Here is a 26,575-nt window from a genome sequence, read left to right on the forward strand (position 1 = left end):
TAGTTCTGCCATGACCAAGTCTGCACGAATGAGTGACATACAATTACCCATTCCCAACCCAAAAAGTTGTTTGTAAAAAGATCCATTGTAACAAAAATACTTGGAATTTATACAGAATTTATACAAATTATCTATGTAACAGAACACAAGTTGTAAAAATTATAGGATTTATATCTCAATAAATCTCTGTTGGCTCAGGAGTTCCACAAGGAAGCCATTTAGGGCCATTCCTATTTAATATATTTGTCAACGATATCAAAACCAAAATTAGTCATTCTGAAGTATTAATGTTTGCTGATGACTTGAAAATATTCAAAACCATTGTATACACAGTTGACTACGAACATATTTAGAATGACATTACATCTTTTACTGAATGGTGTGTAGACAATGATATGGATGTGAAGTGTCTAAATGCAAAAGTATGTCTTTTTCTAGATCACTTACTCATTACAACAATATGTATACTGTAGCAAGCAAACTATTAGAATTTGTGAAATCCATACGAGATCTTGGTGTAGTGGTGGATGTCAAAATGGATTTTCACCTGCAGTATGAACAGATCTTTAGCAAAGCAATGAAAATGTTAGGCTTTGTATGCAGGACTACAAAAGACTTCACCAACATTAATTCTATCAAGTTATTGTATTTCGCTTTGGTTATATCGATTACAGAATATTGTAGCAGTGTTTGGTCACCAACTTATGAAATTCATAAGTACAGTATAGAAAAAGTACAAAACAAATTTATAAAATATATTGCCTTTAAGATGTCTATACCTCTCAGTGATCACTCTTTTTCAGAAATTCGGTCTGTAACTGGTTTACCGAAACTTAGTTTATGCAGAGGTCATATAGATATTATATTCCTTCTTAAATTGCTTAATTTTAGAATTAATTGTTCAACTCTTCTTGCCCAAGTAAATCTTCATGTTCCCTCTAGAAAAACACGAAATAATCTAACCTTTGCAATAGATTACCATAGGTGTAACTATGGAATGCATTCTCCTTTATCAAGAATAGTCACAAACGGGAATAATACAAAATTCGATCTCTTTCATATTTCCGAGGATATTCTTAGAAATAAGTTAAGATATACTTATTCTTAAATTGCAAGTATCTGTCATTTACTTTCATTCTCGCTTCATTTCAATGAGACGTACCTTTCTCATCGGCGGCAGAATGTTCTATTAGATGGAATTTCATCAGAGGAACGCTTCATTGACAGTGGGGTTCCACAAGGTTCCGTTTTGGGACCGGTGTTGTTTCTCATTTATGTCAATGACTTGGTCCATGTTAACATAAGTGGTAAATTCACATGTTTCGCTGACGACACCACTATCCTCTGGCATAGCAATACAGCCTCCAATTTACTTGATCAAATCATCGTCGACATAAGAACGGTTAAAGAGTGGTGTGATTCCAATCTCTTATCATTGAACATCGATAAAACAAAGGTGATCACGTTTAGATGTAACATAGGGGAAGTACACTTGGAAAATGTAAAAATTGAAAATTTGGAGAAAACAAATTTTTAGGGTTCTTCATTGTTGAAAATATAAAATTCGATTTCTATGTCGACTACTTATGTAAAAGACTAGCAGCAGGATGTCATGCAGTGAGAGTTGTTGCAAGAGAGTTAGACACTACTATCGCAAAATCAGTTTATTTTGCACAAATTGAATCCTATTTACGTTATGGAATTTGTTTCTGGGGAAATTGTGCAAAATTTCGTTTCAATATGGTATTCTCTCTACAAAAAAGAACCATCAGATATTTATGCAAGGCTAGCTACAGGGATTCATGCCGCCCATTATTTGTGAAGCAAAAAATTCTGACCTTAGTATGTCTTTTTATTTTGGAAACAGTGTGTCTTATCCACAAAAAATATAAAAATCAATTTAGGAACACCGCAACTTATAGTACACGTCAGTCTTACTCCGTTTCCCTTCCCACACCTTCTCTAGGCCTTACACAAAATTCTATTATTTTCAATAGCAAGAAGTTATTTAACCACCTTCCCATTAATTTAAGGCGAATATATAATGGAAAAAAATTCAGAAAGTGAAAGAATACCTTGTTGGGAGGCCCTATTATAGTGTGGACGAATTCTACCAAGGCTCTATCGAATAATTGACACGTAGCTTTGTGTAAACAAGTATTGAAACCAACACAAAATGGCTATCAATGTTCATTATGTAGAATTATATATTTACGTTTACTTAATATTCATAAATTCATGTACTTATATTTGTAGCTGTTCAGCTGGACTTAATATTGTTCTGTCCATATACTCTGCTCCGGTGTTTAAGCATTATTTTATAGTTTATATTTGTTAATTGTCCCTTATACATGTTTTACTTTACTAGACTTTGCCAATAAGATGTTTATATCTTAGGTAATAAAGCATATTTTGATTTGATTTGATTCTCTACTATAACTGTTTGAATTGTTATTAATTATAATTAAATTAGATAAGATTAGTGTTAACAATCTGATATTTGTATAACTTATATTAAATGGGAGTTACCCGTGAATAAATAAATGAATAAAAAATAAGCATAACTGACCGGAAAACATATTTTCAGACTTAATGTCTTGAGAGCACGATTATTACAGTACCTGCATTAATTCATGAATATATTGTGAAAAGAACTTAGCTTCATTTCCAAATTAATAGAGAAGTGACTTCTTTCAATGTTGTACAGAATTTATTTATGTAACACCAATTCTATTTTTTGCAAATATTTGTCTTTTCGAATGAGATCTTTAAGCTTCATTTTCAAACACGAGTTATTTTTTCCAGGTATTGAACGAAAAACTTTCAAGAAAAAAATTTATTGCTTTAGTACCAGTAATTATTTACACATAAATATAAATAATATAGAAAATGTTATTACAAAATATAATTTTAATAGGTCGTATTTATCAATTTATCATAAACTAAATTTATTGTTTACAAAGTTGAACGCCAACACAAACATCTAAATAAATAGTTGTACAAAAATAATAACCCTACATGTACATAACCATCTATCACTTACAAACCAAAGTTTTTCAAGTTCAGCTTTTAAATTGTACAAATCAAATTCAACAGCCGTTTAACAGAACTTGAAACAAATTATAGCCAATTTCCAATAAATAAAAATGTCAAGTAACTCAGGCCAAAGTTTTCTGAATTTTGTACCATCTTATCAAATAATTGAAAACTCAATTTAATAATTTCTAGAAATTATTCTAGTATGGCAGAATTGTTGAAGTTGGTTTGTGCAAATTTCCATGGTAATTTTCAGTACAAACTAAAATGTGACATACATAATTCAGACTCAAAGACATAAAAAAACAACTTAAAGAACCACAAATTAACCATAATATCTACTATCTGAAGGTATTTCATGAGGAAAATATGAAATTCGACTCTACATTAAGTATACTGGAGCTAACTTTTAATTGAAAATTAGTGAAGATATTTATTTCTATCTTATTCTTCCTAATGAAACACCATATTTCAACATCCAGTAAAATAAATCTCATTCTACAGGAGGTTTCTGTTCAGGCTACCAATATCTTTATTTGAAATAGGAAATAATTCTGCAAAGCAAAGGCCTGCCTTTTTCATTATTAATTTTCATCTCTTGAATCAGAATAAAAAAAGGAAACAAACATGGAAAACTCTACAAAAAAAGCGTTAACAAAGTGTCATGTGAGGGATATTTTCAGTTTTAGGAATCCAGCTTTACTTCCAGCAAAATCTATTACCTTGACGATATGTCGGAACAAATATTGATGTGACTGTGTCGTGGTACAAAATTGAGTCTGCTAATGTTTGACTGATACAGACATATCAAGATGACCATAAGAAACAATCATTATCTTCTTCAAAGGATGATGTGAAATTGTTTTGGCAGAGATTTTTTGAGGAGTCTAAAAATCTAAAGGTAATGTCTGCTTAAAATAAATTAATAAAACGCTGGCATGAGTACTTCTGAAAGTGAAAAATCGTCATTAGAACAGAGAATCTGCTCAAAAATGGTCGGCGAATAACTACCGTTGATATAGGAAAAGGACAACAAGAGGTTCATGAAATTCAACACAAATGTTGTGTTGAATTTCATGTTCTGCACCGCCGAGCTGTGCAGAACAAGATCACACTTCTAGTGAGAAAGTTTTCGTCAAAACAATCTGTAGATGCAAGAAATAATTAGACAAAGCAACGGATTACTGTATCACACAGGAAAAGTGTGGCCATAATTAGGGTTAATGAACACGTACAATTCGTTTATGAATTCTGCAATAAAGAAAAAAGCTCCAAAGGATGTACAGAGGGTCAGTTTCAAGTGTGGAGACGACCTGCGAATGAAGTGAATCATCATTTCCATGGTTTCAAAACGAAATCCTCAGTCTAATGGAAGTTACCTGGCTTATGGTTTGGATTAAGAAATATGTTATACAGTCAGGTCTTGAATTGATAGAAAGTCACCGTTGTCTGCTTAGATAAATGGATAGTGTATGATTCATATGTAAAACCAGACCATGAAATTGTCGATTACAGCACCTAACTAACCCAAATCAAGGTTAGGTTAGGTTAGCAGCCAGAAAATTAATGTGAACTATATATTAAAATTGCAAGGGGACAGTACTAACTACAATTAACATATAACATTACTCAAATCTTTTAACTCGCCTGTTATAGCTGAAAAACCTTGAAAATGTAATGAGACCTATACTGAGTGAGGAACGGAGGAAGTTATTCTCCTTTCACCGTTTGGCTCATAGTGGTTATTGTCCATTTCCAAACATATCGTTTTGATTTGACGTCTTAATTATTGGAAACTTGCTATAGATAGGTGACTTGCAGAGATTAAAAAACCCGTTATAGGAATTTCAAAAAAGTAGTTAAGAGTTTGGTTAAGTGTATTTAAATCACACAGATTATGTTGAAGAACGAATGTTTAATTTTCATGAAAATTAACAAAAAAGTAAATCACAGCCATATTTCTAAAAACCTTCCTTGCACTACTAACTTTATGACAGAAGAAATTTTCTCGAGATGTATGTCATTTCATCTATATTGATCATTTAGAGGTCATCTTTCAATCCTTAAATATAAACAATAGATATTGGAAGACTAAGAGAAACCTATCAAAAATATATTTTACTCATTGTTGGATAATAAATTATGGTTAAATTGTTGTTAACATCAATTTAGAAATAACTTATAACCTAGAAAATTGAAAAGTAAATACGTCAACACAAGTTTTGCGCACAACCAATAGGAGAAGTATGAGTATATCATTAACTACACACTTTGATTGGAAAGCATATTCAAATATATATGGTACATTCTTGTAATGAACTTAAGCTATTCAATCCGTTACGTAAAAAAACAGTATACAATAATACAAGAAAATACTATATAACTGTAAAATATAATCCAACCAACAACCTAATGAAACATATTTGAAAGTAAATAACATAAAAATAAATAAATACATATTTCTATCATCAAATTCGGTCAAACTGTTCCTAGCCCCGAAAATAAAATTGCAAATCATTAGTTAAATGTCAATTTTGAATGAGTATATGGTTTCATTATTCATACAGAGAATTTTTTTCATACTAAAACCAAAAGTATTTCGTACTTTATAGTTTATTAATGAATGTGTTCAAAAATCAACAAGCCCTTAATGGAATTTTAATTTTCTTGTGCCTTGAAACAATTTTTAGCTGTGAATTTCGAATATTTTCATGTGTAGTTAAAAAAAGATGTTTTAAAGATGTCTTTCTACACTGTCAATATTTTCAATTCAGCAGAAATCAATTTTATCCAGGTATTACTTATTAATGAATAACTACTAAAGGAGATAGTTAACTTTACGGAAATATCAAAAGACAACTGAATTTATAAAAAGTGTCCTGATTGACATTCTTGAAATTCAATACACATTTCAAAAAAAATTCAAAGTACATTTTTGTTTATAGTTCCTTATTCATAGAATTTTTTTGATCAGCTTAATATTTTTTACCAAAAATAAGCAGGAATAGTTTAGATTTAAAAATTGAATTCACCAACTTTCATTTTTCATTTAATATTCCTTATAATGAAAATTGAATTTTCATTTATACAATCTTATTGAAGTAAAGTGATAAATGAAAATCAACAATGAATACAAGGCATACCTCCAAAAGTCTGCATTTTGAACATTTAACAAACAAAAACTTGCATCTTGGTAATGATTCAACTTCATAGAATAATGGTGCAGGCCATTTTTTTAGGAAGATGTTATTCTGTGAAATATATATTCAGGTCTTCTGAAAAATGAATTATTTCGAGTTATACTTATCTATCTTTGATAAACAGACTTAATTTTTTGAAAAATGTTCTGAACAGTACACAAAGTTTTTTATTACCTTTTTTTTAGTTTTATCGCCTTCCACAATCTATCAAAGAATAAAAAATCAAATGGAGAACTTTATAAGTATCTGTATAATTTTTTAGCTTTTTTTTATAGACAAAACTATTAAGTACGACAAGTTACTGGTAAATAGAAAATTTTTCTTTGTGAAAAATACTTTAAGCAATAACTCATCACGGTGAGCTGAAAAGTTTCCTTGTATAAAGTTCTCGATTACAATTTTTATATTTTTCAGGAAAAAAAAATGGTTGATAAAAAATCTGATTTCTTTCACCAGAAATGACTTTCTATCAGTCAACTTTACGACAAAAGTAGTATGGACTGCCTGTTTGCTAGTATATATCACAGAAATCATGAACTTAATATCCAACAACTAGAAAGCATTTCAATTTTGAAGGAATGAACATCACATGCTTGGTGCAGAATTCACGTATACAGCTAGAGCGGTTTCCAAAAAAGAGTTTAAATTGAGTTTGCAATTTTGTCAATATCCTGTTCGAAAGACCCTGCAGAAGACACCGAATATCTTAACTTGTAAAGGCCCTCTGAAACAGTAGCTTCAAAAATAGAATAGACTAGATAAATTCATATGAATATAATTATACGTATCAATATGTAATAAAGAAAAGAAATTATGTCTATCACCAGAAGATACTTGTTTTAATGCAATTTTGGGAAATTACCATGATACCATGATACGCTATACAATAGCGTATCACGGTTTTTTAAACACTCTTATGGCGAAAATTTTGCAGAAAATTGTATCAGTTACTGGTAATATCAATTTTCATTGAGTATAGGCAAGTTTTATGTCAATCTTTTTCTGATAATCAGTTTTGAAGGATAGTATGTCCCTAATATGCATTACCAATGATTTGTACATCTTCGAGTACAGAATCACAGAAAAGATGCTTTCTAGTTATAAAATATTCATTAGAAACCCTATGATACATATGCAGAACATACAGATATTTTACCTTTAAATATCTATAAGGTCAGATTTTTTCCTTTTGGAGATTCCATTCCGTTAGAAGAAAAAGTAAATATACGATGTATTGATGCTACCATTGAATCTCATTATGAAAAATTTTGCTGTGAACCTTCCATCAGAGGTGTAATTTATTCTGAAAATACTTCAACTTAGGTTAGACTGAGACCATGAACGAATAACTCAAGTTCATCAAATTAGGCACCTAAAAGAAGTTTTATTTAGAACGACGGATTTCAACCAAATGGACAAAACCACAACAAAACAGCAACCATGTTGATTTCGACAAAACAATAACTTGAGTTGTCAAAATAAGAAACATTTTGAAGTATTTGTGTCGCAGGCGACTGTTTTTATCAACAATGAAATGTTCCGTCGGCAGGCGGAAAGATCAAAAGGTTTCAGTGTTTTGTCTGTGTTTTTGTAAACTGAGGTCGCTATGTGGAAACAATCAACCACATTATTCCTTTATTTAAAGTGTTTTTATCTGTTTGTTGAAAGTTTATGTTCTTGTTTGTTATCGAAACTAAAACAGGTTTTTTTGTTAAATTGATGGATGTTGCCGTTACTATGTGGAAAAGAGAATTGAAACTTTGTTTTTCACCACTTTTACTTGTAACTAACGTTACTGCAGTTTCATCCTATAAGAACATTCAAACTTTTACACCAAACTAACCTAGTTTAATGTGTAAGTTTGAAAATGTCCGTATAGGACAAAACTGCAGTAACGTTTGTTACAAATAAAAGTGGTAAAAAACAGAAAGATCCAATTCTTTTTTCTTCATTGAGTTTTTTGTTTTTGAAAACGAAATAAGTCGCAAGAGGGTCCATTTGGTGGAAATCCGTCTTAAGAAACATAAGTTTCCAAAACCGGATGCAATATTTCTGTTTCTCAATGAAATAATAATTTGAACTTTGAGACCATATAATGTATAAGAGATATATAAGACTATATAATATTTTATCTGTTCAGATAAAATATTTCCATAGTTTAAATTGTTTCTCCAGGAAACGTAAAAGAAAGCTTTGAATTTTAGTTCACTCAAACTACATTAAATTGGTATGAAATATATGAAATGCAAATGGTTCAAGAAAATTGGAAGAACTGCATCTTCAGAGATTGATACAGAAATTATCATTAACCTACCGATAAAAAAAAATATAGTACTCTGTAAAATATACACACACATGCACACGTTCCTCAGTAAATAAATAAATAATCAGTCATTTCAATCACTCAATAATCGATAAAAAATAAAAAACCGAAACATCTCGCCCCCTAGGAGATCAATACACAATCGATTTTTTTATTTAGGTAATTTGTTCCTATTAAAATTAAGCGCCCTGTGTATTAGGCTACATGCAACATTCACACACACACAATAACAATTGAATTTTACAAAAAGTATTTACATAAAGTGCTACTTTCATTATCAGCTTCACTTCAGAATAAGTGTGAAAGAATTTCACTTAAAAAAAGATACAATTTTTTGTCAAATTTATGAACGGTTCTTTAGACTTTGTTCAAGACTTGTTCAGTATAGAATTTTTGAATTTACTGCATGACCCTATAATCTACCAATTAAATAACTTTTTCTATACCCAAGTTAGATGGAATCTGCCATGATGACAATTTTTTTGAAGAAACCTATGACAAGAATATCACAGATTTGTTGTGAGAAATGTAATTTCTTTTGATTTTCCACACCAGAGGTCTAAATATAAAGACATCTACTAGTATAATTGAACAGAAATATTCAATTCTCTAGTTAAACTTTACATCTAACAGAAAAAATTTCATGCAAGTAATATGAGAAATGAGAAAATTGTATTTTTTTTAGTGAATTCTCAAAGATAACAGAAATTTGTAAAATTACACAAAGAACGATCGCTGACAAACCTTCATTATCGACCTGACAACAAAATAGCGTGAGCACATTAAAGATGTCCTTAAAATATTTATAAAAATAACAACAAGGAAACTCTTAATACCAATAAAACAAGGAAAGCAGAAAAACTAAAAAGAATCATTCTGACTTCCATACTCAGACTCACTTTCAGATTCATCGGAGCTTGAGGAATCAACTTCATAATGTAGTTTCTCATCTGGATCATAATAGACTTCTGCTCCTGGAAAAATGTAGCGGCTTGGAGGGATTAAATGGAAAGAGTTTTCCGGCAATCTATCAGCTAAACTTTTCTTCACTTTAGGTTGCCAATAACCCCTTAAATCCGAGACGCTTTCTCTTGCGCTAGGGTCCGACGTAGTTGATGGGTTATTACAGATCTCCAGACAAAAACTGCTTTCCTTTTCATCGTAGTTTTCATCAGATTCATCGTACTTATCGGTGAAGTTGGAGTTTTCTCCGATACCCGAGTCTCTAGCCGAGTCTATACTCATGTGTCTTTCTTTTACCATTTTGAGTTCATGTTCAGCATCTCCATCGCTTTTAATTGACTGGTAGTTTTCGTAACATATACAATTTGTTAACTCTATTTCTTTTTCTAAATTTAAGGAACTAGTATTTGTACTTGTATTATTACACGTGCATTTGGTTATCTCTGACCTGCACCTCGATTTGTTTTCTGTAGAACTTGGTTCAGTAATGCTTTCGCCTAAAGTGTGCTTATCAGCTTTGTCAGGTGGATGAGGATCTTTCAATGGCAATAGCGTGGGAGCATGATGGAGTATCTGAGAAGAGTGGTTACCTTCCTCCCATTTATTTCCCAATCTGAAACAATATTTTTCCAATGAAAAATGCAGTCTACCAATGAGACTACAGTAACATAAGAATGATAATAAATGATGATTTATTTCTAAGAAAGTACAAATTATATAGAAAATATTGGCATCGGCGAATATTGATTTTCATCACAATTAAATCAACAAAAAAGGTTAGGTAGGTGGACAGGTCTAAAGTAATTGGACCTAGTGAAGAATAATCCTCTCTAATGATGACAGAAGACGCTACATTTTCTAAATCTAGTGAGGATGGGAGGTCTGCCTACGATTTCTTTCATCATCAACTAGGTAAGCAACACAAATGAGTGGAAGCAGGACTTTTGTATGATTTGAACCTGACCCTAATAATAATAATAAATGACCATGACTTGATCATACTTACTGCATTCACATTTTGCTGTAAGTGCAATTTGTTCTTTTCATGTTTTATATTTCTAAGTGTCTTTGTAGACTATGTCAATAATTATGTTTTGAAAACAATTGGGGTCCTTTGGTCAACTTTCATATTCTCTGTAAATTCAGCTCAACAGCTACTAAGGACTGAATTTTTGTTAGTACTATACATCAACTGTTCCACAAGTCGCTAGGGAAGTAAGGTTCATGATGACAGAGCTAACCTATCCTAACCCAGAGCTAACCTAACCTAACCTAACCCAGAGCTAACCTAACCTAACCTAACCCAGAGCTAACCTAACCTAACCCAGAGCTAACCTAACCTAACCCACAAAGTGTATCAAAAACCCACACACACAGATAGATACTTGCACGCACTATCGAACCACCATCCTAGCCAAAAGAGATAAAGTCACCTGATTTTGAGAAAAATAATCGTGTAATTTTCCAGATTTTTCAAACTTACAGCTAGAATCACAACACATGTAGTTTATAGAAAATAAATATTTCAAAATAAAATCTCAAAATATTCATCTCTCCCAACTACCTACACTGTAATGTTCTGAAATTTAATGAAATGGTAAATGCCTGCCGTAAAACAACTACTCCCCCGGCTGATACCAAGCTAGATATTGAATTATATTCGACATACATTTATGCAAGATACCTCACAGAGGTTAGTCTCGCAGATACTTCTCATTCATCCAGCAGCAAAACCATGCTGAAATAATTCGATTAGATCAGCTACAGTCCAATTTCACTAGTTCGGACTTCCATTGTCTATTATATAAAATGATTTGAAATCCCTGAAACAAGTAAAAAAGATTAATTAAAAAAGAATAGTTGAAAATAACAATTATATTAAGCAACAATAAACCTGAAATGAAATGATAGTAAAACAACCTACAAGTAAAAATATAATAATTGAATAAATAAAAATTAAAGGAATGCAAAAAAAAGAAAATAATAAAAATAAAAAGTGTAGAGATTCCAAGTCACGTTAGTTCACGACGTTTCGATTGTTGGTATCTACAATCGTCTTCGGGTGATGACTGTCATCACAGTCATCACCCGAAGACGATTGTAGATACCAACAATCGAAACGTCGTGAACTAACGTGACTTGGAATCTCTACACTTTTTATTTTTATTATTTTCTTTTTTTTGCATTCCTTTAATTTTTATTTATTCAATTATTATATTTTTACTTGTAGGTTATTTTACTATCATTTCATTTCAGGTTTATTGTTGCTTAATATAATTGTTATTTTCAACTATTCTTTTTTAATTAATCTTTTTTACTTGTTTCAGGGATTTCAAATCATTTTATATAATAGACAATGGAAGTCCGAACTAGTGAAATTCATCACGAAACATTGTCAATCACCTTCAAATAAACAGCTACAGTCCAGTTTCAAGGTATTGCCTTTCATCAGTGCAGGAAAGATCCAACCCAAACAGCAAAGTGTCTGGGACTCGATTAGTTAAATAAGTTAGTTAAAGCTACTTCTGATATGCTTTTTGCTTTTGTTTACTCTATAACTATAATTTCGACTTACAGCTGACAAAGATGGCTGATGATGACATCACAATCCCCTAACAGTTCCACATCGAAGTGACAGTGAGGTAAAGGCTCTCTATTGATGAGAATTTGTGGAACATGTGCTGGCAAGGAGCTAGGAATGAGAGCTACTGGTCTAACTTTCAGCGAACTTCCTATAACCAGGAGTAGATCACATTCAGACTTGTCAGCAGCCATTGCTTCGTGAAAAGTGTCAGGAAGTCCTTCACCGAAAAAAACAATATCTGGTTTCATAATTCCTGAGCTTACAAGGTGTCTGAAGTCTCCACCGTCTGTGGGGGCTTTCAAGTCATCTGTGCAAATTGAACTAGTACTTCCTTCATGACATTTCTCGCACAAAGGGATCAGCTGGGCAAGCACAGTTTCCCTAATCTTATCTGCCGTCACTTTATAGCCGCATTTCGTACAAGTTGCAGTGGCAAATGAACCGTGACATTCTATCACCCTCTGTATGTCGGCTTCCTTCTCCAATGTGTCTATATTTTGGGTGTAATTTCGAAGAAGTTTCTTGTGTTTCTCCAAAAGTTTTATAAACCTAAAAGAAAAAAATAATATATGAGTTGATTACTTCAGATTAAGTAGAATGGAAAATATTAATTCATTGAAATTATTTCACTTATAGAGAAATATTTCGAAGTTATATTCAATAATTATATTTGTGGATAACAATTTCAACATTTACGAGTTAATGTATATTCAGATCAATCCAAGAACAACCTAGAAATAAATATCTTCCAAGTGTTAGAATAAAAATGTAAAAAACATTAGTTATATCAATATCAATCATAAATGTTATGATCTCATAATGGGCTCTCTAGAAATAATATTTCTTTTTTTATTTACAGCAATTTTAAAATTAATTTTACTTCCTTGTTTTACTGAGTTTGTAATTGCCTACTTACTATGACACTCAAACTTATATTATTGTCCACAATTTATTCAAGGGAAAAAGTGAATGAAAATACAGATGGCTCTAGAATTCTTAATAAAAGGAGGAACTAGAACCTTTGGCTAGAATAAATCCAAAACAACTACTTTTACCAAAGTAAAAAAGTGGCAGTAGTAAATGATAAAGAGATTAATAGAGAGAAGAATGATGAACAACTCAGTTGGACTAATAGTGTGCTTGTAGATGTTGAGATAAGGAACGTTTGAAGAGTTGGACAGTGTTACTTTGTTTAATTTCATTAGGAAGCTTGCGATAGTCCAAGAGTCCTCTGTGAAATATAGAGTTCATTGTTCTTGCAAGGTTTGTTCCTTCCTTTTGTATCGTATTTGTGAATCTGATGGTTGTATGTAATGAATTCATTGAGTGAAGTATTTTGAATATGAATATCATGGAAAAATATTGTAATCTATCTTTTACTGTCATCCAATTCAGACTATTAATCATTGATAACATAGGAGTATACTTATGGCATTTTAATAACAAGTCAATTTCCTGTGTTCTTGAATTTTGTAGAGTAGAGTAGAATTACCGTCTAGTAATGATATCAGACAACACAGTAATCAAAGTGTGGTAGGATTATTGTTTTATAAACAGTCAAATTAGATTGGAATGTGTCTACTAATTTCATTTACATATATACTGGAATTATTTTTCAAGTTCAAAGTGTTATCAACGATGAAGTCCAGGTATTTGGCTTCATACCCAAATTCAGTTTTATGAAGCTGAAATTTTCTTTAAAAAATTCAATGTTATTAAAACTGTTTAATTAGGTTTGATGAAAATGGTGTTTACACAGGTGTTAACATTGATTTTAATGACATTAGTTATTAGAAATCCTCTTTTAAGATGACCAATATAGCAGGCAATGTATAGCTGGTACACAGATAAAAAACTTTGTATATTAATACATCAGCAGAAAAGGTAAGGTTGAGACATATAAAATGAAGTGTAAAACAAAATAATTTTGAAAAAACACGCTTCTATTGAAGACTACTAAACTGATGTACTAAAAAGAATGAAATAAGTCCAGAAGAGGGTATCAATTTCAGTAAAAACAAATCATACCTACGTATTTATTGAAAACACTTTCCCAACATGAGAACTGATCTCCTCAGGCGACCATTATGACGTCATAATGATCTCCTGAGGACGCTAACTTGATTAGCGAAACGCGTGTCGAGAGACCGTAATTTTTTGTTCTGGTGTCAGAAAAGTGTTTTCAATAGATTCAACTTACGCCAGAGGTCCGAGTGCAAACTATCATACATTCTGATAATCGTTACCATTATTCTACGTGCATTTAGTTAATAGTTTCAGTAGAAGCTTGTCAAACGAATTGCTAACAAAATATTATCATACTTTTGGCAAGTTTTGTGAAATTAACCAATATATTATAAACGATACAAATATTCAGTAAGTGAGTAACTAAAATTAATTTTTAATAGAATTGACTATATATTCTGAGCTTATTTTATTCTTTTTATTGCATCAGCTTAGTATGCTCTCATAAAAGCCAGTTTTTAAATATTTTTACATTCTAATTTCATCAACTTTCATGGTATTAAATATGAACTGAAATATTTTCCGAGTTTTCTCTTTGACTGGAAATGACAATCACCTTGGGAAAGAAAGAGTTTGCCTTTCTACTTATCCATCTGAAGAAAAATGTTCTCTTCCTTTCTCTGGAAGATTCCCACATTTTTTTGTATAAAGATAAAGTAGAAAGCAAAACCTTTCTATCCCAAAAATTTGTCTCTCCTAAAAATATAGACAAATGCCTATATGAAAAAATTTTATATCAGTTCTGGGAAAATTTTAAATGAAAATCCAGTCATATCATCAAATTAGAAGAAAATGTAAAATGAAAAATACCAGCTTGGCACCAGTTGCCAGAGACCCGCAACGATGAAATTCCATTATACATTAACTTTTCTAATAATTGAAAAAAAGCGCACTGAATTTCTGAAAATGCCACTGATTAATCAATAAAGTCATAAAGTTACCTGCGAACATAAAACATAAAGCAAATCAGCATAAAAAACTGCATGGCAAATTGACCTCAGAAATTTCAAAATTACGAGTGAAAAAATATCACCTAATGGAGGTAAAAAGCACCATAATCACAAATTTTTTAAGGCATCATGACCTCGAAGTTAAAAAACAATTTGCTGAACCAGAGAATATTATCGATTTTGTCTCGTGTCAAACCTGGAGAATAAAATGAACTAGATAGAGTAGAGGTTGCATGAAGATGAAATGAATAACCATAAAATGATATGTATTATGAGACTACAATCTCTAGAAATGGGGACTTCGATATATTTTATAAATAGACATATAATAATTTGTGTAAATCCACTAGTGCATTATTTACATAAATTATAATTTTACTTATTCGAGATATGACTGTCGTAACCATATTTAGAAACTCAACAAATAAATTTGTTGGCAACTAGACTTTCTATTTTTCATATGAGAAAGCTCAGTTGTATAATCAAGGAATGGAATGTGATAATTATATACTGAGTGCATCAAGTTTGATTCTCCAAATGATTTCTTTTCAATCATATCAGAACATTGATTTTGCTGGGAAAGAAAGTTTTTGGCTTTCTACTACTCCATCTGATACAAAAAAAAAAGGATGAGAGAATCTTCCAAAGAAAGGAAGGAAGTAGAAAGCCAAAAATTTTCTTTCCCAAAAAAATTAATCACTCCTAAAAATATAACCCCTTCAATTCAAATTGATTTTGCATTTTCAATTTTGGTAAACAACGAGACCATTAAAAATTATTTGAATTTTGAAAAAATGTATTGCTGTGCCACCAAATATTACACTGTATTATCTGAATGGGCCATTCACTGAACTGAATAATTCTTCTAGCATCAAGTATAAAACATTCTGAAAATGGTAATGATTTGTTGATTTTAGATACTTGTTTATCTACACGAAAGTGCAAGTGAATAGGCTTGTTTCAAGCTATTGGAAATGATACTGGTTTGCTTATAGACTGATCGAGTTAGGGGTGTATATTATAATTATCAAGCCTAATCGGTCCCAATACCTCTTTATATTTGCAGAAAAAAGAAAAATTCAAGAAGCGTGTCTGTTGACCAATAAAATTAATTATGTCTACAGCGGTGTTGCCAAGTGTCAACGAAACATTAAAAAGAGTACATTGTCTCATACATTCAAGAGAGATGGCTGACTGGGTGGCAATATGGCTAATATATAACATACAACATTGAATTTCTTATTTTTGGTGGGTGGCATGAATGCATAATTGATTTATTTTATTAGGGATCATGAGACTTTGAGAACCGTTTAAAAATATAGCTCTTTAAATTCTATTTAGAACCATGGTTTTCGAATACATTTTATTTCATATGGAGAAATGTTTCATGAATTTGAACTTTAACGGGTTCATATACCCTAAAATTTCTGTGATATCAACATGAAAATGTCCACTCCCGGAGATAATTCAAAAACCACGTTTTTATTGCGTTTTGTGTTATTTGGATCCCACGTAGGTATAATTAATTCTCCCTTCCAATGCATTTCTAACACTTTCTTCTCAGATTTAGTTGTCGGAAGTGAGTGTGATTTTTACTTTGAATCACGAATGAATTAGAAACTGTTTATACGCTCCGTAAATTTTACAATTTGGCAATGTTCATTATTTGTATTGTTCCTATTGGTCAATCGAACAAAAAGCGGGATTAGGCCCGTGACGTCACGGGCCTAGAAAACCCGATTTATTATAATTAATTACGGGAAAACAACGCTATATAGAGAGCTGAAACAAAGTACACTATTTTTCAATTTGAAATTACTACCAAATGAACTGTAAACCAAAAATCATGAAACAAGCCCATTACCAAACTAGATAATCTACTTCCATTGAAACCAGTATCAAGTTGATGAAGTTAAATATCTTGGCGTTATTTTTGATAAAAAGTTGTCATTCTCATCCCATATCAATAAAATAACCTTAAAATCACTTATGCTTCTTGGATATTTAGATAGGATCGCTAAAGACTTATCCGCAAGCATATTGAAAATTCTGTATCACTCATTGATTATGTCACATTTAGAGTATGCATCTATTGTGTGGTGTCCCTCTCAATAAGTATACAAAGTCATTGAAAAAGATCTAAGATGAATTTTTGCGTAGTACTGTCTACAAAATGGGCATTCAAATTGACCAGTGACATAACTACACCGTTATTCTTTTTACACAACATCTAACCGCACTGGCAAACAGGAGAATTCAGGCTGACCTAATGTTTCTATTCAAATCATAGTCAGGCCAAATCAATTACCCAGAACTTCTCTCTTTGGTTGGCCTAAGAGTCAAGCAATGTGTAACAAGGAAAGATAGATCCGTTTTCGTTGAGAACTCACATTCTACCAATTATGGATTCAATAGTCCAATGATATCTTTACTCACTCCTTGAAGGTCTTGAAAAAGTCTGCAGTCAATTATGTACTTACTCTATTGATGTATGCCTTGTATGTTTGTTAGTTTTTAGTGGTGGTGTTAATTATAATTGTTTTATTTAGCATTTAGTTTTTAGGTCGCTTTTTATTTTATTTATTTCAATATTCCTACGAATTCTGTAACTATTTTTGAATTGAAGTATATTTTTATACATGTATATTTTACAACGTTATACCTTAGGGATTTCCCGTTTATTCCAAACAAATAAATAAATGAATAAATAAATAAATAAACACAATTTCAGATATATTATTAGAAATAATTTTGACTCTCGCTGTCTCAACGGAGCATGCCATCATAAGTACTATTTCAAAAATACAATGCTCTGAATTCAAAAACTTTTAAAAAGTAGGTTTTCTCACCTGTGACAAGGACTAGGCAGAAATTTTCCTGGATAAATATCTCTGGCGAATTTGTAAAAAGGTCTGGGATCTTGGCTGAAATAACTGATATCAAACATTGCCTGAGGGTCTGGAAGATTTGGAAAATCTATAGCTAATCTGGAGTAAATGCCATCTCTGGACCTGAAGTCTGGAATACCACAAGAAACAGAAACACCAGCACCTGTTAAAACAATTATATTCTGTGCACCTGAAACGAAAGTTTTCGTTGTACTTCCACTCGGGGTAAATAAAGAATGAATTTACCTTTCATCAAACGAACAATGTCATCTAATGTATTAACATGCCTCAGTTTATTTCTGCGAGGAGGTTCTGCTAACATGTTGATAATTATTTTCCATATTGTAATGTCTTCTACGTAATCCGGTATTTGTTCATAATCTACTCCTAATTCTGTGAGTAAGACCCTTGGATTAACACCTTTTTGCATTTGTTGCTGGATCTAAAAAATATATATTTTTAGTAGACTCTTCTTTTGAATTATCAAAATATGGATTAAGAAAATATACCATTCTTTATTATTCTGTGAATTCGCCCGAAACAAAACTCATTTCCTAATTTGTACCGAATCGTTGAGTTCCATAAGATCATTTCAAATTAAATTTACTCTTGACCCCCTTGTAAGGATTATTCTTGCCAGAATTCATATTATGAAGGAAAGCGGTAGAACTGTCAGCTTCATGTGTGTGCCTAGTCATTGTGGCATAAAGAACAATGAGAATGTGGGATAAGGTAGACAACAACAAACAAAAGTTGGTAATTCATTGTCAGCTCCATTGGAAGTGCAACATGGAGTTCCACAAGGAAGCATTTTGGGTCCGCTATTGTTTCTTCTATACATAAATGACATAAAGCATTACAATGAATGTGACTATATACACTTGTTCGCAGATGACACGTTAATATCAGTAACTGATAGAGATTTGAATAATGCCATACAAAAGATGAATAATTCTTTAAATAGAATAACAGAATACCTCAAAATGAATAAATTGAAACTGAATGTAGACAAAACAAAGGGGATGATAATTGCCACACCATTTAAATACAGACAATTTGATATAAATGAAATTCATATCAAAATAGAAAATAATACAATTGAATTAGTTCAAGAGTTTAAATATTTAGGGTTTATGCTTGACAACCACTTAACGTTGAATGGTCATTTCAATTATATTCAGAAAAAAATACTCAAAAAACTATATTTTTTTTCGAGGGTATCTCAGCATTTGAGTATGAGCTCAAGAATTACCGTATATAATACAATTATCAAACCTCACTTCGAATATTGCCCGACCTTATTGTATGGTTTTGACCTCAATAAAATGAGATCACTACAAAAACTTCAAAATCGTGCAATGTGAATCACTTTGAGATGTAACAGATATACACCAATATCATTGATGTTGGGAACATTACAATGGCTGTCAATAGAAAATAGACTTATTTATTTAACTATGAGTTATATCTTCAAAATGTTGCATAATCTTCTTCCATCATATTTTCACAAATATATAACTATAAATACGCAAGTTCACCAGCATGATACGAGAAGTAAACATAACTTACATGTGACTAGGCAAACAAAAGCTTACAATATTAAAACTTTGGTGTTCAAGGGATTCATTGCTTACAACAGTTTGCCAGATGATATAAAGAAATCAGAAACTCTGCAACAGTTTAAAATAAAAATGATAAACCATTTACAGCAAAAGTAAAATCGTTGTATTGTATATCTATCAGGATTAATAATTTTTAGTATCAATACGAGTATTAATATATGTATCTTCTTACGGGATATGAGTGTATAGTGGGTAGTGGGATAGCATAACTTATTGGTTTCATATGTATGTTTGTATATGATTATTGTGGTATTTGGCTGTACGTGAATGGTATCAATATATGTATTTTCTTTTGGGCTATAAGTGTATATTGGGATAGCATTCTTATTGGTTCATAGGTAGGATTGTATACGATTATTATGGTATTTGGCTATACTTGAATGGTTTTCTTTTAGCAAAACAATGGAAAATATAACTCGAAATGTAAATACCTAGTGTGTACGTTTGAATTTAAAACAAAACAAATATATTAATACTATCCAAGGAGCTGCTAATTACTATATATAAGATTATACTTTGTGAATGTAGATTAGGATTACCTATTTCAAATAAAGATTATAAGGTAGCTAGAATGATTGCTAACTCTAACGAACATGAAGATATACCACTCCATTTAGAAAATCAGAAGAATTTCAATAAAATCAAAGAAGAATCTGACTGGCAGACTCTTTGGAATGAAACTGACGCGAAACTGAAATGTTCGAAACCAAGTGTTAATAAGCGAATCTCACCACTGAAATTGACCAGGAAACAACAAGTTGTTCTCACACGTCTGCGAATGGGCCATACAAAAATGAAACACCTTTACCTACTTGCTCCTAGGAGAACAACAACCTCTATGTACTACATGCCAAACAGTACTAACAGTACCACTTATACTTGTAGAATGTCCAGAACATGAGGAAACCAGGAGACAACATAATATAATTGGGGCAATGAAAGAAATTCTATGTGATGATAGACGAACGTTGAGCAACTTGATGGCATCTTTGAAAACCACAAATATAATTGATAGAATTTGAAAAACAAATAAGTCCGCGGCTAATAACCTAGCAGTTGATGCCGCAAAAAAAAAATAAATAAATAAACTGGAACTTACCCATATCATACTGCCAGCCATAGGTTTCCAGTCTTGACCTGATAAATCTGATAAACCACTGAGTTCACTAACTGTGGAAGCATTATCTTCGTCTTCGAGACTGTCCTGAGATGTGTCCAATTGGTCAGGATGTGAGCGAGTTGGCAGAAATGTTTCGGAAATACTTGACATACTTTCGTTAACATATCCTGAATCTGGAGGCGGAGAAGCCTGTTGATATGAATGTGTAGGAATGGATTCAAGTGTCGATGCTTCGTATCCTGAGTCACAGTCGGGAGAAATTCCTGTAAAAGAGAAATATGTGCCCTGCAAATCTGATTTCTCTTTTTATAAACATACAGGGTTTTAATTAAGTTTGTACCATAAATTTAACAGACGATTCTTTAGGTAATTTTAAGACGAAATTTTCATATAAACATGGGTCCGCAAATCCTTCGTTCTCAAGATACAGGGTGTTAAAATAAAAATAAAAAAAAAGTTATTTGTAAATATCTTAAATATCCTTTACCTAATTTTTTTGAAATTTGGCAATGGTATTTATAAAATTAAGGAGCTAATTTAGCCCGAACGTGATTCAATTTATCAAGTCCGGTGGCGTCTCGAGCGGGATTCGAACGAATATTATTGACTTAAAAATGTACGCCACTGACTTTTGTGCAATTTTTATTATTTCTTTGGATTAAGCAATTATAAATACAACTTTTTTGTCTCATGAATTTTTTTCGTATCTTGCTTAGTTTTTAAGAAAAAAAAGTTGACATAATTGCATATCCCTGGACCTCACAAGGAATAATATGGGGAATTAAATGTTTATTTTGGAAATTAACCGTCTAGCCGCCGCATCATTGCGGCGGGTTGCGGTTTTCCAAGGGTTGCCTTGGAAAACGATTGCAGCATTTAATAAACAACTTGACAGTTGTTGTCAACTTTATAAGCTTTTAATTTATAATTGTTATAAAAAGTGTGTTTAGTGATTATTTTTCAAACCATTTTTGTAAAACATGGTTCAATTTACTAACAGTGAAATGGCAGATACGCATTTCTGTTATGGAATGGCTCACGAAAACTCGAATGCTGCAAGACGCATTTACCATGAAAGATTTCCTCAGCGTGTAGTGCCTAATCGAAGAACTTTTGTGCGTCTCCATGCACGACTTTCTGAAACAGGCAGCTTTAAAAGATCGACGGTTGTCATTGGGAGGCCTGCAACGGTACGAACAGTTCAAATTAAAGAAGCTGCTTTAAATGAGATTAAAGTAAATCTTCATACCAGTACTCGGAAAATGGCTGAAGAACTGAATATTACCCATGTCACAGTGTGGCAAATTTTAAGAGCCCAGCAGCTATATCCCTATCACATGGAACGTGTGCAAGTTCTATTGCACAGAGATTTGCCTGTAAGACTAGCTTTTTCTAATTGGTTACGCGGTAAAATAAGAAGAAATCCAGGTTTCTCAAGTCGAATATTGTTTATAGGTGAAGCTTGTTTTTCTCGCAATTCAATTATTAATCAAATATTAATCAATCACATTTGGGCCGAAAACAATCCACACGCCTTGATAGAAAATAATTTTCAAGAACAGTTTTCTTTTGATATTTGGGTTGGAATTATCGATGACCACCTCATTGGGCCTCATTTCCTTCCACCTAGACTTAATGGAGAAGAATACCGAAGGTTTTTAGAATTTGTTTTACCTGGACTTTTAGAAGAAATTCCAGTTATGGAAAGATTCCGTATGTGGTAGATGCACGATGGTGCTCCACCACACTTTAGTGTAGTGGCACGGCAATTTTTGGATGGAAATTACCATAATCCCTGGATTGGGAGTGCAGGCCCACACCCATGGCCACCTCGCTCGCCGGAAATGCATCCCTTAGATTATTTTTTCTGGGGACACCTTAAAGCGTTGGTATACAAAACTGCTATTCAACAGAACAGAAAATACTGGAGCTTCATATCAATGTGGTTGGAAAAAATGTGTTTGATTCGATAATATATTTTTGAGGGGAACTATGGAACGGCTTCAAATTTTTAAGGACAATGACATTAATGTATATGCTAATGAAACGACTAAGTTGCTTGGACTAACAATCGATTATAAATTGTGCTGGGAACCACACGTCAATATACTTTGTAAAAGGTTAAGAAAAAATTGTTATGCGTAAAAGTTCTTATCAAATCATTGCCACGAAAACATACTATCAATCGTTTATTATGCAAACATCAACTGTCATCTGCGATATGGTATTCTTAACTGGAGTACATGTACCTCTTGGTCACGTGTTTTCGCTCTGCAAAAATTTGCTGTAAGAATTGTTGCAGGACAAAATTGGAGGCAGTCATGTAGAGAGGCTACATGACTAAAGATTTCAACTGCGACAGGCTTGTATCTGTATGAACTGTGTATATATGTATAGAAACATAAAGATAATTTTTTCAATAGAACAGATCATCAATATGGCACTAGATCCAGAAATCTTCTTGTGCCTGCTTGGCACAGAACTAACCTATACCAAAAAAGTCATTTATATTTGGGATGCAAAGTTTTTAATCACCTCAATGTCTATATCCAAACATCTTCAAATAATAATTTTTTTGAATCCAGACTTAAAGCATTACTTATTAAAAAAAACTGTATGCTATATTTTATAAAGATGTTTTCTTTTTGACAATCAAATGTTATATTTGCGCTGTTGTTTTCAAATAACATTTGTTATTCATACTATGACAATTTTAACCTTTTTGTAATATGTTCTTGTTGTGTCTTTTTTAATTAAGTCGGTAGGTTCTATGAATTTTATATATTTCTATATAATTATATATTTTACTTCTTTTATATTAATAACTTATGACTGTGTTCATATCATTTAGATTCTTTTCTATATTAATTATGACGTTTTTGTCAGTTATTGATTGAATGTATTCATACACTTATACTTTTTAACTGAAAAGTAAAGATTTATTATTATTATTATTATTTGTCAAATATTCTCAAGTGTATCATGACAATGTCATAAATTATTGTAACTGTCAACTACTGTTCGAATATTTTTCAAAATGCCGTTTTCCCATCAAGAAAAATGTGATATGTTAGAATCCTATTTGGTTTGCCAGAAAATGACTTTTCCGATCGTGAATTACCTACTCGGCGTTTTTTGCTGTGCTTCATTGTCGATTCAGGAACAACGAAAAAGGTTTTGACAAGAGAAGAACTAAAAAACAGAAATTGGCGTTTTAGCCTACTTTGAAGTAAATCCAAACACTTCCATCAGAGATTCATCTAGAGAAATAGATGTTCCACTTTCTGTTATAAATGCAGGCAAGATCCAAACTTCTATCGAAATATTATATGGAGTGATGAGGCTAATTTTTCAAATTGTAGGATGTATAATAGAAATAATTTTCATTATTGGAGTAGACATAATCCATTTCTAGTCCATCCCCACAATCCCCAAAGACGATTTAGTATTAATGTTTGGTGTGGTCTATTTAGACGCAGAATTGTCGTTCAGTTTTTTCCCGAGGCTCTTTGAATGGATCCCGTTACGTAAATTTATTAACAAGAGTGTTGGAAGAGTTTTTCGATGATCTTGATCTGAAGGCTAGTCAGATTATCTGTTTTCAGCAGGATGAAGCACCAGCACGTAATTTCAGTGGTGTAAAAAGAATGTTGCGAGACTGTTTTGGAAACAAATGGATTGCTATAAATTGTCCTGTTAAGTGGCCTCCTCGTTCACCAGACATGACACTTCTAGATTTTATTTTTGGGGATTTCTGAAAATGAGGTGTACGAAATAAAACATAATAATGTAGATGAGTTGAAAAATTATATTGAAACTATAATTCATGGAATTGATGGCTGAATTGTGCTGAAAGCAACACGCAGTGTCAAGAGAAGGGCCCAAATATGTGTTCAACAAAAAGGCGGTATTTTTGAATATTTACTCGATATTTTATAGCTATTTATAGCCAAAACAAAGAAATTTTTTATACTAGTGAAAAAAATAAATATTTCCACATAAGTCGTTCATTTTCAACTTTAGGAAGAAAGGTGATATTAGCTTTGTTCTTGAGAATGTTATTACGAATCGAAATGTATGTAGGGTGTTCCATATTATATGAAATATTTTGAAAACGCGACTGTCAATTTTTTTTGTTTTCGGCATCGAGATCATTAAAAATACTATAGTTTGCCCATTTAACTGAATTCGTAGCATCAATAATAACGCAGTTGGCAATGGTGCCGATTTAATTTGGAACACCCTTTATAGTATGATAAGGTTTCTACAGCTCCATAAATTCCCCATCCCTGTCAGAAGGTATTCTAGAATGAGGGATCCCATATGAACACCATATTTTCTTAAATACTGAGTTTACTTTATATTCTGAAAACGCAACTGGACTGGTGAAACGCGAGTCAAAAAAATTATTGCATTTCTGGTTCCACCAACGGTTCCAGTTCTACCTTTCACAGTTTCACGTTCATACAAAGTAAGAAGCATGAAGTTAAAAATTATTGTAATTTTTGAAATTATTACCAGCTTTATTTGATTTATGTAAGATTGAATAGAACCGACTAATTCTTGATCAAAATCCATACCAAAACTTATGAATATTCACAATGAAAATCTCACAGAAAACTGCTCAAAAATTGTAATAAAAGATTATTTATTTATATGTTTTCAATTAAGACATATATATTTACAACGTTGCTCTTTTTTTAATGTTCCATTGCAAACAATATTAGTTTTAGCAACAGATACATCCAAAGTATAATATTATTCATAATTACATGAAATATACATCTAAAAAAATATATAAAATCAATACTTCAAAGAATTATTATTTTTACCTACATACCTACTTGTATATATCCAACTCTCAAAAATGTATACTCATATAAACTAGAAATAGCTTGAAACGAGAAAGTAAATGTCTATATCTGTCTTCAAGAATAAAAATGCTAGGGATTTTTCTCCAGTTTGCATTTGAAAAAAACGTCTGTGCATGATCTACACATCTTTGTATTTTTTATTTATGTATTCAATTTTTAGACTTTTTTTTGTAGTTCCCAAATTTTTTATATATCCATGGGGAAGTAGAAAGCCCAGTGTTTTTCTCAAAAAAAATATTTTCTTTTCAATAAAAGAAATTTTAATATGAATATATGAAAATGTCCACTGGTTATCTCAATAAATTTATAAATTGTTGATATAAAAATTGAAAAGGATTTGTACTTATCACAGTGCCTACTTATTGAAATAGTCAAGATAAGTACTCCTACCCAGAAAATGTTAACCTTCAAATGAGTTGATACCCTCTTATTCAAGATCTGGGTAAAAATTATAGATAACAAGTACAAGTACAATTACAATATGTATTGATAGACCTATCTTTGTAAACGAAAAATTACTTTTTGATACAATTCCTGATGAACCAACATATTAAAATTTATGCACTAACGGTTTAGTGCAAGCCAACCTCGTCAGACATGACGAGGTTGGCTTGCAATTACACCAACTGGAGTTGGTGTAATTGGTTTTTCCAATCAAAGGCTTTTATACTTCAGAAGTATGCAGACAGAATTATTGTTGATCTAGATCTAAGTTGAAAAGTGATTGGTCTAATAATTTTTGAAGTCGAAGGAAACTCAGCAACGAGATGCCATGATGAATGAAATAAAAACTTTCAGTTTCTAAAGGAAAACAATACGCCTGCTGAAAAATGAGAATCATGATGAGAATAAAGTTGAAAAAATGTGAATTTGTGGAAAAAAGAAAAAAGTCAACAACTGGATAGATCATAAGATTTTATGATAACTTAATTTACTGAAAATCAAGAAAGAAAAGTAGCGTAACAAAGTGCTCCATTTCAGCTGAGTACG

At 31.7% G+C, this 26,575-nt stretch overlaps 1 protein-coding gene across 1 annotated transcript in view; it reads right to left on the minus strand.

The window, feature by feature from the left end:
- Positions 1-2,821: 2,821 nt before the first annotated feature.
- The window catches only part of Sirt1 (Sirtuin 1), a 31,808-nt gene continuing 8,054 nt past the window's right edge, over positions 2,822-26,575 (minus strand). The window contains exons 2-6 of the mRNA XM_023166844.2: positions 20,691-20,974; positions 18,216-18,411; positions 17,931-18,159; positions 12,098-12,655; positions 2,822-10,135 (exon numbers count right to left, since the gene is read on the minus strand). Of these exons, the coding sequence (XP_023022612.2) occupies positions 9,421-10,135; positions 12,098-12,655; positions 17,931-18,159; positions 18,216-18,411; positions 20,691-20,974 (1,982 nt within the window). The 3' untranslated portion in view covers positions 2,822-9,420. The remainder of the gene's footprint in view (positions 10,136-12,097; positions 12,656-17,930; positions 18,160-18,215; positions 18,412-20,690; positions 20,975-26,575) is intronic.

Source organism: Leptinotarsa decemlineata, unplaced genomic scaffold (assembly GCF_025532065.1).
Source record: "Leptinotarsa decemlineata unplaced genomic scaffold, Ldec_3_MD MMD2_tig00004307_RagTag_RagTag, whole genome shotgun sequence".
Taxonomy (NCBI): Eukaryota; Metazoa; Arthropoda; class Insecta; order Coleoptera; family Chrysomelidae; genus Leptinotarsa; species Leptinotarsa decemlineata.